Here is a 15,549-nt window from a genome sequence, read left to right on the forward strand (position 1 = left end):
GAGTAATCCAGTTAATATTAATCACAACAGTAAACACACAGCTGCTCCTCTTGCCCCACATCTTCCTGCTCAGCTAGGCCTACCTAGATAGAAGTCATGTGTTACACTCCGAAGAGACAGAGGTACCAGGAAGGAGGAGACAAAACAATCACTTTTCTCAGTAGTTACCCACAAGAGACTCACAGTAGCAGCCGGTCACTGCCTGCTAATGGGCTGCTCCTGCCAGCATCCCCCTCAGTCCACAGCAGCCCTTGCCTGCCACACCTTACTGGTATTTGGAAGATAAATGGCTTAGTTCTTCATAGATTGCTTGGAGAACAGCAGGAGGCAGAGGCAGAAGGAAACGCTGCCATCTGATACATCTTGCTCCACTAATGCAAACGCTAAGGAAAAACAGTTGTTTTTCCCTTTGCATGGATACTAGCACACCTCAGAGTCAGAGGACAAAACTTAAAGATTTATAGATGATGGAACTTCTTAAGAAGAAAAGGATTAAGGTAACCAGCTATTTCTTTTCCTACACCAAAAAAAGGATCCTTTAAATGCTGAACAGTATGTGTGGGTGTGTTTTTCAGCCAAAGCTAGTATTTGTAAAAAATCAAGGTAACTTGTTGTGGAAAAGGAAGTATACAACACCATGAACCTTAATCAGAAAAGATGTTCCCTGTTAGCTGAATTAAGAAGTAGTATGTCCAAATAAAGATGTACATGTTCACCCAGAGTGGTAACTCGTGTTCAGCAACTTGAAGTAAACGCTGGCAAAAGCCACGTACTTGGCAGTGGAGGGCGTGGAAGCCCGAAGTCTCGTACTGGAAAACATTCCCGTGGTCCATACATGCCAGCAGGAGGAGGGGGAGGAAAAGGAGGTCCTCGTCTCATGAAAGGTACTGGTGGTGCTCTAGGATCCACAGGCATCAATGGAGGTCTGACTGGAGGGAAAGGTGGGGGCACAAACCCTGAACCGACAGCTTCACTTTCAGGTACCAGCGATTGATCAGGGACCGAGTTCTGCAACACAGTGAAACCAGGGAAGTTAGCTGAGGGAAAGGGAATGTTTCCAACCCCCTCAGGCCCGCTGTCATGTAGGCTGTGACACTAGCTAAGAGCTAGTTCCAACTCTCTGCCTTAGCTGCAGCATAATCCTGAGCAAGGCTATCTATGTGCAGTGACCATCAGCTTGACTAGTTTCATCTTTTGGGTTATAACTGATTTTCAACAGGGATTATATCAGTAATACATCAAAGTTAATTCACAAGTCAATAAGTGTTGTGATAAAAGTATACATATAATTTTATAATTTGGACTGCACAGTGCAACATAACATGACCAATGGATTAGAGACAAATGTTTCTAAATATCTTGCAGAAAATTAAAGCTTTTTTTAATCAAGCTTCTCTTTCACTACTTACACTAAGGTTAGAATGATCCTTCATCCCATCTCCGCTTGGCTCTGTTCGTGGACTATGTTCTGAAGATGTTTGTCCGTCTGTATACGAAAGTTAAATTTAAGTTATTGAGTGCTGTCTTTCTCTTCACCACTGAATTCAGTACTTTTTTTCTGAAATCAGGATATATAGGCAACAATAACAACAAACTGCTGTACCAAGCAACTGCTCTGCAGGCAGACTGAAAAACAACTGAGGAACACCGAGGTTTGCCTGACTATTTTCTCCAACTTATGTACAAGTTGTAGCTTTTACCAAACTTTCTTGTGTCCAAATAAGAGTTTTTTTAGAAGTTACAAGTGCCTTTTCCTGGCAGTGCATCTTAACATTATGTAGCAGTTCCACTTCCCCCTCTCTCCTACTAATCAATTATTTCTGTGGTAAGGTCCACTCTGGGAATGGCTGCACTATGACATGCTCTTGGCATAGAGCTCGACACCAATCCTAATAAAGTCTGAAAAAAACAAATTCCCTCCTTGGCTGCCAAATATCAAGGAGACTTTCAGAATATCAGTTTTGGATGAGCACTCAAAAATGATAATAATAATCATCCTCTCATTTGCTGTATTCACTTTATAACTTAAGAGATAAATATGAACTTCAGTGTTTTACTTTTATACTTCCCTGAGAACAACTATTTTCAGTAATAACTGGAGAAAATTATTAAAGGGAATTGTCAGAGAGTAGAATCTAACTGGATATAAATATACTAAATATATACATTACATGCACTTTCCTTAACAAACAACCAACCCCCAAAAAACCCCAACCAAACAACCCCCCAAACCTAAGATTTGAAAAATATTGCTTTTGTTACAGTTCAGCTTGAACAGAGGCAATTATACCAAAAAACACAAGACCAAAACAATACTTTTAACTAATAACAGAATTTTCATGTACATATTGTATTTCTACTCCTTGAAAGCAAACAAAGCTCTTTTCTCAATGAACAGATAGCTCTTTTAAAAAAATCTAAATTACTTGTCATTTCAAGCAGGCCCTTTGTTGATGATATTGTTACTTAATCATATGAAACATTTCAGCTCCTTATGTCACAAAGAGAATAGTCGTGCCTTGATACTTAGGTTCCATAACACTTTCCATTTTAAGTCCTTGTGAAGTTGCTCACAAACTGTCAACCTTTAACTCTCCTTTCTGACAAGAAGTTTCCTGCTTCAGGTACCTCCTCAAGTGGAAAGTTTTTATAGAGTTTGCCACCCCAGCTTAGGAAAATGCATATTATTTTGTTCACTTTAAACAACATTTAATAATCTTCCTAAGTAAGAGTAACTCATTTTCTCTTTAGAATTGGAGCCTGGATTTCAGTACTGTGAGACACACTGCTGTTCCAAAGTCAGATAGTATGTGCTGGATGGGCTGGTTTCTGTTTCTTTAGTTGTTTAATTGAAGGGGTTTTTCTTTTTTTTTTTTTTTTTTTTTTTTTAACAAATACCTAAGTCTAGTGAAATTTTATGTTTTTAAAAAGCAACATTTACACATGCTTAATGACCTGTTAAATGCTGGCAGCAAAGTTACCCAAACCCCTGTTACCATTAAGGAGGTTTTGCCCAAGAACTGAATACATCATTTAAAAAAATTAATTAATTGTTGCTTGGCAGCGACTGAAGAAAGGGATAAAAATGGATGCAATAAGTAAGTGCAAAGACAGTGCACCTCTCTTGTCCTTCAGTCAGCATCCAAGTACTAGAAGAAAGACCTCAGTGGAACACAAAGTATTAGAAAGCAGAAGTGAAACACATGGGAGGCTTGGGAAAGAGGGAAGTTGAGTAACTGTACAGGGACACAATTGTTTTCTAGTAGAGAAAAATTCACTGTAACTCCTGAACCTACAACCTGAAACTAAGTTCAGCATTCCCAGTTCTCACATTACGACACCAAGTAACAAAGGTTCTCTCTCCTATTGCCAGAAACAGTGCAACAAGGATGGTACCTGACTACTGATCATATCAGGAACTGAGTGCTGGGTGGTGAAGTTTCTGTTGCGAGTTTAATGGCTTCACCTTGCTGACAAATCAAACACATGTGACTTACCAGGCATTACATAAGGACAAAAACTGCTTAATAAGTTTTAAGCTGTTAAACTGTTTCAGTCACCAAAACTTTGCCTCTGAGCTTCTGGCAGTTGCTAAGTGTCACGAACTAGAATGTAAGTAACTGGGCAATTCAAAACTAGTGGTACTTGGGCCAGTGAAAGGTGTGATTAAGTTGGAGGCAACTGCACTGTGAACTACAAAAAGCTGCCAGTATGGTCAACAGTTTGAAGGAAGAGGCCTCAGGACCTTCTACTTCCATGTGCCAAGCCAGTGGATACTTGAAAAGTTTGCTGGTTTTCTTTCACTCTTAGTGATTCTAACTCTTATCTAACGTTACCAAATCTGGCATGGAAATGCAAGTACAGGTTGGTGATATTTTAACGTTGTGGTGAGCCTCACAGGAGGAGCCAAAACAGACTCAAAGCCAATCCCGAGTGGTTAACATACAGAACAGTGAAGGTGGACCAAAAAAATACCTCATGACTACCATTCACAGAATCCCATCCACCTGACAGCAGGGAGGGCTATTGGCTATAGGGAAAGACTGCATCGAGATTAGCGGGTGCTACAATGTTTTTACACGAGGGAAGGGCAGGTCTGTGGTAACTATAAAGTTTCCTCTTGCCATGGCTTACCACGCATAGTCAGCTTACACTGAGATTCTCTGTTTGATAGTACCATGGAAGCAATTCCCACCTGTTTTATCAAAAGACTGCATATTGTAAGTTCGTAGTTCCGCTGGTCCAGAAAGTCTTCCAGTATTTGGAGGATTAGGGAAAAATCTTTCTTGTCTTCGAGGAGGAAGAACTGGGTCAGCATAAGGCTCACCTACCATTGAAGAAATCACAGAACAGGTCAGTGAAGATTTATTTCTCCCATTCCATACAATTTTAGACCAGTAAGATTCTCTTGTGTCTGTTAATCAGAGTGAGCAAACAAATAACTCAAACACAGGAATCCCACTAAATATGTACAATAGCTTATGTTTCTCAGGACCTGCAAAAGAGAAAGTTTGTTGATTTTTGGTTTAACGTACAGCAGAATTTTGAAAGTTATGATCATAAACAGTGGGGCCTTGAAACAAAGGTTCAGCATAGCAAAAAAGATCAAAGACAAAATAAGATACTCTATGTTTTAAGCCATTCTTCGGGAAGAATGGTGTTTTCCATTATGTTTTGTTGTGCTGTATTTCCACCAATTTGCTGGCATCAATCAATCATGCAGCTACAAGACAAACTGTATCAGTGAGATCCAAGGGCAAAGATGGGCTAAGAACACAGCACAGGTCAAGGAAACAAGATTACCTCTCTGCAGTATCCTGTCAACAGATCAGATCTGGCAAATGAGAAACTGCACCCTGAGCAGACTTTTGAGTTTTATCATCAGGCTTTCACACAGATGTGTAGCAACTACAATATTGCTTGCTGCATCCAATAATTGAGGTACTTTAATCTATGTATGTTACCTAAATTTTTTTTTTTCTAAACTTGTAACATTTTCTCCTTCTTTATTACAAGTATACAGGAAGGTTGTCCATCCCCCCCAAGTTTTAACTTGAGAAATATCAGTAGAATTCTCTTTGACTCATCTCTGCCTTCCCTGGGTGGTAAAGCGCAATACAGATGTTTAGCTGAAGAAGTGAGAGTGAAGACTGATTTTGTTGCTGTTAATCATCAAAGAGACAGTATAACAGGAAAATGTGCCAGACAAGACGACTGTACCATGGTATTCCTGTACTATTAATATAAATTTTTTTTTGAAAAATGGTATTTTTCAACATTAGCTAGTTTTTATTTATTTATTAAAATAAATTAAAACTTTTTACTTCTCAGATCTCTTATTAACTATCCATCCCAGAGAGGGATGCACTAAACAAACTCCCAGTGAAATGATGAAACCAAACAGCTGATTGTACCCTGCTAACACCAATATATATTAGCACAGGAGAAGTGCAAGTGAACCTCACCGTTAAAGAAGCAGAAGAAAAATACTGTTAAAAAAACCCTTCCAGTGCAGTTGCATGTGCAGGTCCAAGAAAACATTTAATATTTTTAAGCAAAATGTACTTAAATATATATTGCAATATATATATCTCCATTTTTCCATGGATACAGTAGCTAAGCAGAGTTTTATACCTGGTGGAGGCAGAATTATCCTTCGTTCTCTCTCCCAAGGAGGAGACAGGGATCCAGTATCTGATGGTGGTCTGTGGGGATCAGTTAATCTATCAGAAATCAGCTCTCCTCTTTCACTACCAGCTTCATACATAGCAGATGGTCCTCTGGATCCTAATCAAAGAAATCAGATAGTTATTTATCCAGGTATTTTAAATCCTCTATTATGGTTTTCTTCATTAAGTCTGAAAATAGTAAAATAAATCATGAAATGCCAACACTGTCAAGATATGAGAGGCGCATGGCTCCACAGGACACTCCAGCTGTTTGCTGAGGATCAGTTATGTCTGCTAGAAGCATTTAGAAGTTTGCAGTGAAAATGTCTGAGTTCAGGAAGAGTACAATCTAGAGGACCTGCAATGCTTTCTAAAAAACTAGTAATTTAACAAGTTTTGGTTCATTCAAATCAGTAACTAGTACTCTCATGATTAATCTTCTTCTCAGTGATAAAAACCTGCTGCTTATCAAACTAAAATTTTGCACATCAAGAGTTAATACCAGTATTGTAAAATACCCACATTACATTCAACACTCTTCTGGTTCTTTCTAATTCTTCATTCAAGGAGAAACAAACAAACAAACAAACAAAAAACAACACATAACTAAGTGCACTAAAAACTGTAAAAATGAATGATTTTAAATTGCAAGGTTCCTTTAAAATAGACCAGGTCTAAAAAAATGACAGAAATACTGAATTCTGGTATTATCCTCTAATTCTCCACGCTAAAATTCAACCTAAAATTTGAAGCCATTGTGTGTCTTGCACACTGTGAGATGAGTACTACAATTGCTCTGTAGCTGGCATTAAAGACATCATTTGTTTAAACTAAGTTACATCAGTGCTCCATGGTGAACTGGGCAGCAGTTAGGCCTTTGCATGGTCTCTTTCCTTGCTGCATCCTGAAACCCAGTATTCACTCTTCATCACCAACAACAGCTGAGCCACAATTTAAAGATACATTGGACATTTCATTACTGGCTCTATAGAAATACATTGTCAAGTATAATTTTGCTTGTATGTGGTATAGGTACAGTTGAACATTCAAGCTTTTCTGATTTAGGAAATGAATCAACTTTTATATACACTTGGATATGCTTTTTACAAAGAATTGAAGTAAATAAACAGTCCGTTCCAGCCTTTTAAAGATCAGTATTAATCAATTAAATCATTATAGAAGAGATATCTGGACATATTTCCCATTAATTAAGTACAGGCTTCAAAGGGTGTAATGGTAGTAGCAAATTAAATAGCAGATTCTTTATTACCTGTAACACATGCTGAACTCCACTCTGGCATTTATCTACAGTATCCATCAACATCAAAAATATGGATGAACAGTGTTTTTCTTCCCTTACAACCCATGACACCTCAGCTTGCTTTCACCTACTCCTCAATCTCTGAATTGTACTGCTTACACAAGGCCTTCCTGGTCCCTTTTATCACTAGGGAAGAAATGCTCTCCATGTATGATGACTGCCTCAAATTTAGAACAAAAGGAAGGGGAACAATTTACTAAATCAGTAACTTTCTAGTATCATTACCCCCAATAAAACTGCCTTATGTTTTTGACAACAGTCTCTCCGTGACTGTAGACCAGTGAGATGGAAGTGGCAGTATTCTTTCTTCAGAAAATTAATTGACTCTTGTTTACTTTAAAATCATGGTTATTTCAGCAGAACCCCATTTGTCCAAGAAATTAAAGAGGACTGATTAAGTTTGGCTTTTCACTTTTCTTAATTTATGCTTCTAAACTGAATTGCCTGACCAGCCTACCAGTAACAACTAGATTTTCTACTGTACTGTTACACATTAAACAGCTTTAGAAGCAAGTTGAAAAACAGGAAGAGTTTGCCCAATTAACTGTTTATGTTGAGTTGGCTATTTTAATACTTTTTGTCACCAGCAAGAGGAAAAGGTGTGACAGGTTTATAGGAGAGGAGAGAGAAATCCAGAATAGATAAATTTTCAAGTTTAAGAATTGTACCTCTTCCTCCTCCTCCACCTGGAAGCATAGGTGAAAGCCTTAAAGGACCCTCCAATAAAGTTGGAGGGGAAAGAAAAGCTCTTGTTTCAGATGAAGGCCGGCCCATTGGTGAGGGTCCATATGGGGAATGCTCTGGAACAGTTAAAACAAAATACTCAAGTTCACAATACTTAGTTTAGCAAACTGTATAAATAACTTCTCAGGTGAAGTTAAAAACTAAATTGTGTGAAATGAAAATTGTGCTCTAATTACCATGTGTAACATATTCCCAAGTCTACTCTCATCAATACTACAAATGCTCTTAGTTTCTACAAAATACTTGACATGATCTAGAGTCACTTCTGACCCAATTATATTTAAAATGATTGGTATTTGTACATACACATGGCCAAGATAGTTTTCAAACAATTACACATGTGTGGTCTTGGGAAACAAAACTGTAAACCAAAACAATTAGGCTCTATTTTACAATTCAATACTGTACCTCTGACAAATGGTCTAACTGGAACATCAAGAGCATAAGGATCTTTTTCTAAAAGTTCAAGTTTAAATTCTGCTTCAGTTAATCTGCAAATAAACAACAAATAAGTAGTAAATGAACAAGAAGTGCAAAAGCATTAGCAGACTACACTGTTTACTGCTAGGCTTTCTAGTTAACTGGTTAATGAAGCAAAGTATTTTATTGCCTAAATAAAAAGAAAAAAGACAAAGGATGTCACAGAACTCTGAACTTTAAAATGCTTGAAAGTATTTCTCTATGCTGCTGTATTTGAAATGTAATTCAGAAGTTGAAGTGACATGTTAGATGTCACTTTCCTAGTATTAGTTATGCATTCCAAGTATTAGTTAACTTCATACCTAAAGGTTCCTCTCAACTACCACCACTTGACCTGTTAGCTCAGTATTAACTTCTGTAAAATCATTAGATAACCCTGACATCTAGTTGATACTTACTTCTTTGAAACAAAAAACAAACCTCCAAAACATTTGTGTTCTACTACTACATTCTGCTTCTTTCATGAAATATTTCAATACTTCACATAGTTCCTAAAGTCTTAATTTCTTGCATGTCATAATCACAGGAAAGCTCAAATGACTCCCTTTCTTTCAGAACTTGAATGGAACACTGTGATTTCTCTGCCCTTTTTGGGCCACAATTCATTAACACAGATCTAGAAAACATCAAATTACATAAATCCAAATGCCAAATTGCATTTCTTTAGAAGTAGATCAAGACTGCACTTACTTTTGTCTGTTATGTGCATTTTCTTTTTTTATATCATTAAGATGTCTTTCAGCTGCTCGGGCTGTCAGCTTTGGGGAACAACAAAAATCAGATGCTTAGATACTGCTATTTATTGATTAAATGCTTCATAAACATGACAGTTCCTAGATACAAGACATTCTATGTGAAGTGCATGGACTGTATTTTCACAAGACATGACTCATGTATGGAGCCTCATGTACATCAGCAAATTACATTAGCAGCTCTACAACCCAAATTTTTGAAGAATGATAAGGCTTTCCTGCAGGTTCTTAAAACTTCAGAAATTAAATTCCTTGGCTGTAGCTGCTTTGAAGCCTACAGAAGATTTAAAGTCTCAAATTCTGTGTAAGAAAGTTTTATTTTAAAAACAGATAGTTAAAAACTCTAGGATTATGATCACAAAGCATTATAGCTTTTACCAGGATTTTATCTTACAGAGACCATTCTGTGAAACTGAAGAATGTATTATTAGTCAGGAGATATTTTAAAGTTTCCTGTTTGGAAAAAAAAAAAGGTAAAAATGGATTGTGTAGAAACACTCTTAGGAAGCTGTCAGTGGAACATACTGTACTCATAGGACATAACGTATCCTATTAGTAGATAAAAAAAGTGAAGTACATCCACGGAAAATATCAAAATGGCATTGAAACAAGGCCAAAAGCTTTTATTATTAGCAAAATGTCACACATTTGTTATATGGTGTCATGTTCTTCCAGCAGATTTATTGCTATAACAAATAATACCAGATTATCATTCTACTGTGTTCATAGATATCCGACAATTATTCCAACTATTTTATATACCAGAAGTATTTTTAACACGCTTTTGCGCATTTCTGCAAAAAATCCATACGTTTAAAAGTGATAAGTTAGAGATAATTTGATTATGTTTTCAGTAAGAAACAAAAAGAAGTGATAAAGAAAGCTATTCAAAAACAATGAAAAATGAAGATGCACAAAGTTCAGAAAATTCAGTATCTGGAACTTACCCAATTATCATGAGCTTTTTTCTCATGCGAAGTAATCTGTGAAAGAGAGATTCATTATTCATCTAAAAAGGAAAACTTAAGATTATATGCTCTTATTAATAAATTTAACATGTGTGGATAATTTACAATGAGACACCTAAACTTCAAATTTAACCTTTTAATAAAGTTATCTGGTGATCTCTGCTATGAAATCGTGTCAGTTAAAACCAGATGACATTAAGAAGAGGGAGGGAGAGGCAAAAATAAACACCTAACAAAGCCAAGCCAAATACAATATCACAACCTAACGACAAGTGGTATTTCAGTTGCAATAACATCCCTCCTACTTGGCACAGATGGTAACACAAAGCACATACCTGATTCTCATAAGAGCGAATGGTTCTTTCTAGCTCTTCTTCAAGATCCTTTGCTCGCTCTCTGTAACAAAATGAGGATTTATGACATTGTAATAAAATGTGGTGGAAAGTACCTTTAAATACACTAAACACAATGGAAGTCACAAGGTACAATTTAACATTTTTTTATCCAAAAGACAGGACTGTCACTTATGGCCATCAGATACATAAAAATTATAGCAGCAGCAGAAATTCCAGGCCCTAGATTAGTGTAAACAGGAATGTAAACAAAAGAATAGAACCAAAAACCCCAACACCTTGCAACTTTTTGGTGGTTTGCAATGTTTCCAATATAAAGGATATCCTTCCAGCCTATCTCCCAACAACCTCCTCTCCCAGCTCCACACAGGTAACAGTGCTGCTGGAGCACCAGGCTGTCACAGACCCACAGCCAGTCCTGAGGGGCAGTCACTTGCACTGACGTTATTTCAAGACCACTGTCAGGATGATGCCACCTTTGCTGCCAGCTACCCTGTGCACAGCCTCTCTAGGTTCTACACTCTCTCAGGAGGTGGGCCAAAGACACATGCATTGCTTAGTTATAATCCATTTCCAATATTAATATTCCCTTTAAAATTAAGATGCCTACAAAGTTCATGCTCTGAGTAAATCAAGAAGGGTGAATTCTGTCTTCCTGTATGAATACTGAAGAATGTCTACAAGCACTTTACATTCTAGAGGAAGAATTAATCTAATTAACTCTTCAGGAAGTGTTGTTGATCACTATTGTTCAGTTAAGAGCTAATACGCCCAAAAACATTGAAGTAAGATGGCAAATATACATTACATATTGAAACATTATGCCATAGTTTGAGAAAATGCAGCAAGAAACCAGAGGTACACAGTTGGTGTAACACAAAACAGAGCAAAGCAGTTAAAAAAAACAACTACAGGAAATATTCTCCCATCACACTATTTTAGTAAATTTCTAAGAGAACTATTTGACAAGCTTTGAGATACCAAAATAGAATACTATAACTATACAGAATAAATGTTAGCTCTATATGAAAACTAAACATTACATTTATTTCACAGCATTCTCTTAAATTAAAATTTTTATCTCTGTTCAGTAAAGGCAATTAGATTAGAGACCCACTTCTATTATAGCATTAAAGCTAACATATCCATACAATTAGTATTCTAATGGAAGAGAAGTTGCTAGTAATCTTCAACACCCAAATGTTCAAACAAAGCAAAACCACCCTTAGTCTGTATTATTACACACAAACTAGCATGTAATGCACACACACCCCCCTCACAAAGAAATTAGAATAATAACTAGAATAATAACTAGAACAAGAACATTTACTTGTGCTGGTGTTTTTATTAATTCTCTATTGCACTTGCTTCACTTTGGAACAAGTGATCACAGCAAGTAAAATCTGCAATTACCTGTAGCTGTTTAGTTCTTCAGCAGCATGATTAATTTTTTCATCTACTTTAGACAGCTTTTCTTCCTTCTGTAAACGCTCCCTCTCTTCTACTGTCAGTTTCCTTTAAAAAAATTCAAAACCCATGGTTAATTTTGATTCAAGTGAACAATTTTGAAAGCAGCCTCAAATCAAACCAAACAAACTAAACCCCAAACTACACTAATGGTCAGCGATTTGTTCTGGTCCTTTTTAAAAATAATTTTCTGGAGAAAAAAAAGGTTGTTACTAGCTGTTAAAAAAAAAAAAGTCTTTCCAGGTCCCTCTTTTTTTAAGCCTTATTGGGCACTACAGGAGAGAAAACCCACACTCCAGGCCACAGATTCTGCACAAGGTCATTCGGCAGAACACACAGATGCTACTGGTGCACATAGCCCAGAATGGATAAATTGGTCATTTTCCCATAAACACCATTCTTAGCAGTCAAGCTGTCAAAATCATACATCTTATGAACATGATTTAAACTTGTTTTCTACTCAGTCTTCATTTCCTACTTTTCTATTTCCCCTGTTTGAACAGAGGGAGTTTTTTAAAAGATGCCTTTTTCACGCTAATAGCCTCTTTTGTGCTGCTATTTCACCACACAAGCTGCTCCCTAGTCCTTTTTGGCTTTTCTAAAATTCTTTGGTAAGCAGTGTACATTTTCTGAGCTTTACTGAGGTAATTTTAAATATCATCCACACAGTCTGCAAACATATTTCCTTTCTGACTGCTCATCATATGTTCTTTTTGATAGGTTCCTTCCCACTCCCTCCCTGCACTTTTTAAAAAATCAAATGCTAATGTAGTGGATTTCTAGGATTTGTTGCATCTACAAAGATGCTAAATATCTACACAAATATATATACTACAGAGCAGATTACTGAAACTAATACTTTCAAAAGGTCCTGCATACTGCTCAGTACAGGATCTAGTCTTGCGCTGATTCTCTTGCTGCCTTCAAGTCTACATCTTTTCTTTGAAAAAATAATTCCTGGCTACTAAAACCGTAATTTTACCATCATGCCCTAAAATGATGCACCCTGCTCCCACCCTGCCCAATACACACACACTTCTGAAGGTTACTACATGCCCCAGACTAATCAACTTTTATTTCTAGTCCTATACATGCTTCTGATGCCATCCTGACTGCGAGGCAGATAGCAGGGCCTCACATTCGGTTTTTCTTGGTGAGGAAAGCCTGACTCACAGGGATTCCACTTTGCTTACTGACAAGAGCTTGCCTAGGATTTAACTCTTAGTTTTACATATACCATCACTCCTCTGACATTACTAGCTCTCTTTACTATATAAAATATACCTCACAGTTGAAGTACCTACTGATTTTCTTTCAGCAACTTTGACAGTTGTATTACATCAGGTAATAATTTAGTTAAAAAAAATAATCAAGCTTTCCTACTTTACTAACCTGATTTCATAGATTAAAAATCTGTTACTTCTTTGTTTCTGTACTTGCTTGTGGAAAAGTCCTAAAATAATATACCACTATTTCATGGAAACAATTTCTACAAAATTACTCTGATCACAAATGTACATGAAGGTGTGACAAACTGTGTCTTCACAATTCAGAAAATTCTGGGAAACTATTCAAACATCCAATAATTTTCAGTCCTCCAAATCAAAGAGTTACATTCAAATAAAACAGTAAGCTTTGAATATAAAAAGAGGAAGCAGCACCTGTGTAGTTTCATTTCATTTTCTTGATAAAGCTCAGTCATTACTTTAAGTTTCTGCTGAAGCTTTTGAACTTCACTTTCAAAACGTTCATTTTCAGACTGCAAAGAAGCTTGTTGACTTTGAAGGTTTTCTATGCGTTCTGTCAAATGTAGAGAAATATAATTACATGGGGATAACACTTTTGCAATATTTTAGTGTATAAAAAGTCTGTAAAAACCTTTGATCCCATATTGATTTAATATTATTTCAATGTATTATACAAAATGAGGAACCAGCAACTACATTCTCTACCTGCCACAAAGTGCAGATCTGTGTGTGATTTAGTCTTTACTCCAAACTGTATAACTTCTTTGAAAACAATGCAGTTTTGTAATTCAAAAAATAAATTTTCATTTAGGACTTTTATTATTGTAATTATTTGACTAAAGAAGTAAGATTGGTACCACCACACACTCTTGCAGATTTACTCACACAAGGTCTTCCTGAAAAGCTTGAAGAGTTAACTCAGATTTGTCAAAATCCTTTTATCTTTCCAAATTAAATTCAGCCATGTTTCTTTTCCTATTTACTATTCCTGTACCTCTTCTCAAGAAATGTAACAAAGCTTCAAGTAAGTTGGAGTATCTTTATGGGACTGTCCTAGTTAGGACAGCTGGGACCAGTTCATCACTGTACAGGTGTAACCCAAAACTGTGTATGCTATAGCCTTCCATGCCATTTCCCAGAAACTGTTATCAATGAACCATTTACACCATCTGCCCAGAGCAGCCTGACTCCTCAGACTATAAACTGGGTGTTAAGAGGCCTGCGAGATCAGAGGATGCTCCTGTCCTCACACCCTTTGTGGAACTCCCCGCTCTGAGGGAGGTACTGGGCATTCCTGCCTGAACTGGAGGATATATAATCTTGGGGTCTTGGGACTTTATTAACCACTCGTGGGATCCAGAGGAAGACTGCAGATCAGGGCTCTCAAACGGACTGCAATCACCACTCTTGACCAGACTGCAAGAGCACTCTCATCAACAGGTTTTTCCCCTCTCCTTTTACTTTGGACTCAGGGGGCCCAAAGAACCCAGCTCTGTTCATGCCCCAGGGTGCTGGGTTATACATTTGGGTTTTGTGGGTTAAAACCAATTGTTTGTCTGTATAATTGTACTTATTTTATTATTTTATTAAATTGTTATTCTGACTTATAATCTCTCTTTTGAGTTGGGTTCATTTCCCCTGATGGTTTACCTTTAAACCAGCACAGGGACAGAGGTACAATCAATTTAGAAAACACACTAGCACAAGGAGTACGTTTTAAGGACTATCAGAAACTGGAAAATACAGTCTTACAGAGCATTTCATCAGCCAAATAACAAAGTGCAGTACATTCAAATGTGATGGCCACTCTGCTGGCTGTGATTATGAAAGCAGTAGCTAATTACAGGTTTTAATTTGAACTAGAGTGGCAGTGTTTTCATTTCATAAGGTTTAATTCAGTATGTCCTACACAACAAAGGAAAAAACAGAGCAAGATGCTTTTAAGTTTAATTCTCCAAATGCAGTATTTTGTAATTTTAAGAAGTATTGAGCTTGCACCCATTACAAACTAACTACAATTACGCTACCATTTTAATAGATGGTTTTAAAATTTAGATTACAACTCCATTGTTTCATGTCCAGAAATTACGTAAAGGAGGTATTATATGTTTATTAACATCTCTTTGCCCATATATTTTAAAATTCTATAACTTAATAGCTACAAAATAGTCCAATACAGTACAACAAAATTTGCAACTTCAATTGCTTTACCTTTAAAATCACATATTTAAAATAGCTAAGCAACTTAAACAGGAATTTTAAAAATCAAGTAGTTATTAATGTAAACTTAATTCAGTTTTTACTGGAAGTAATACAGCCAGTAACACTATTTTACAAAGGCAGTATCTTATTAATCTTAAAGGTAAAACAACATTTAATTACCTGTAAGTTCTTCTTTAGCTTTATTTTCATCGGACAGTTTTGAATACATTTGATCTCTTTCTCCTTCCACGGTTTTTAAACAAGCATTTAACTACAATCAAAATTTTAAAAAAAGAGCATTTTAAGATTACCAGAAACTGTTTACATGCAAAAATATCTAATTAAA

General features: G+C 36.5%; 1 protein-coding gene across 7 annotated transcripts in view; it reads right to left on the reverse strand.

The window, feature by feature from the left end:
* MIA2 (MIA SH3 domain ER export factor 2) overlaps nucleotides 1-15,549 on the reverse strand; it is a 37,744-nt gene that overhangs the window by 578 nt on the left and 21,617 nt on the right. For 6 of the 7 annotated variants that reach the window (XM_027638412.1, XM_027638411.1, XM_027638415.1 and 3 more), the window contains 12 exons: nucleotides 15,384-15,474; nucleotides 13,416-13,554; nucleotides 11,701-11,802; nucleotides 10,270-10,330; nucleotides 9,914-9,949; nucleotides 8,905-8,972; nucleotides 8,143-8,225; nucleotides 7,659-7,790; nucleotides 5,635-5,787; nucleotides 4,196-4,327; nucleotides 1,410-1,486; nucleotides 774-1,008 (listed from right to left, as the gene is read on the reverse strand). In XM_027638412.1, coding sequence (XP_027494213.1) covers nucleotides 774-1,008; nucleotides 1,410-1,486; nucleotides 4,196-4,327; nucleotides 5,635-5,787; nucleotides 7,659-7,790; nucleotides 8,143-8,225; nucleotides 8,905-8,972; nucleotides 9,914-9,949; nucleotides 10,270-10,330; nucleotides 11,701-11,802; nucleotides 13,416-13,554; nucleotides 15,384-15,474 — 1,309 coding nt within the window. The remainder of the gene's footprint in view (nucleotides 1-773; nucleotides 1,009-1,409; nucleotides 1,487-4,195; nucleotides 4,328-5,634; nucleotides 5,788-7,658; nucleotides 7,791-8,142; nucleotides 8,226-8,904; nucleotides 8,973-9,913; nucleotides 9,950-10,269; nucleotides 10,331-11,700; nucleotides 11,803-13,415; nucleotides 13,555-15,383; nucleotides 15,475-15,549) is intronic. The other variant, XM_027638413.1, reaches the window with a different exon arrangement.

This window comes from Corapipo altera, unplaced genomic scaffold (genome assembly GCF_003945725.1).
Source record: "Corapipo altera isolate COAL_440 unplaced genomic scaffold, ASM394572v1 23, whole genome shotgun sequence".
NCBI lineage: Eukaryota > Metazoa > Chordata > Aves > Passeriformes > Pipridae > Corapipo > Corapipo altera.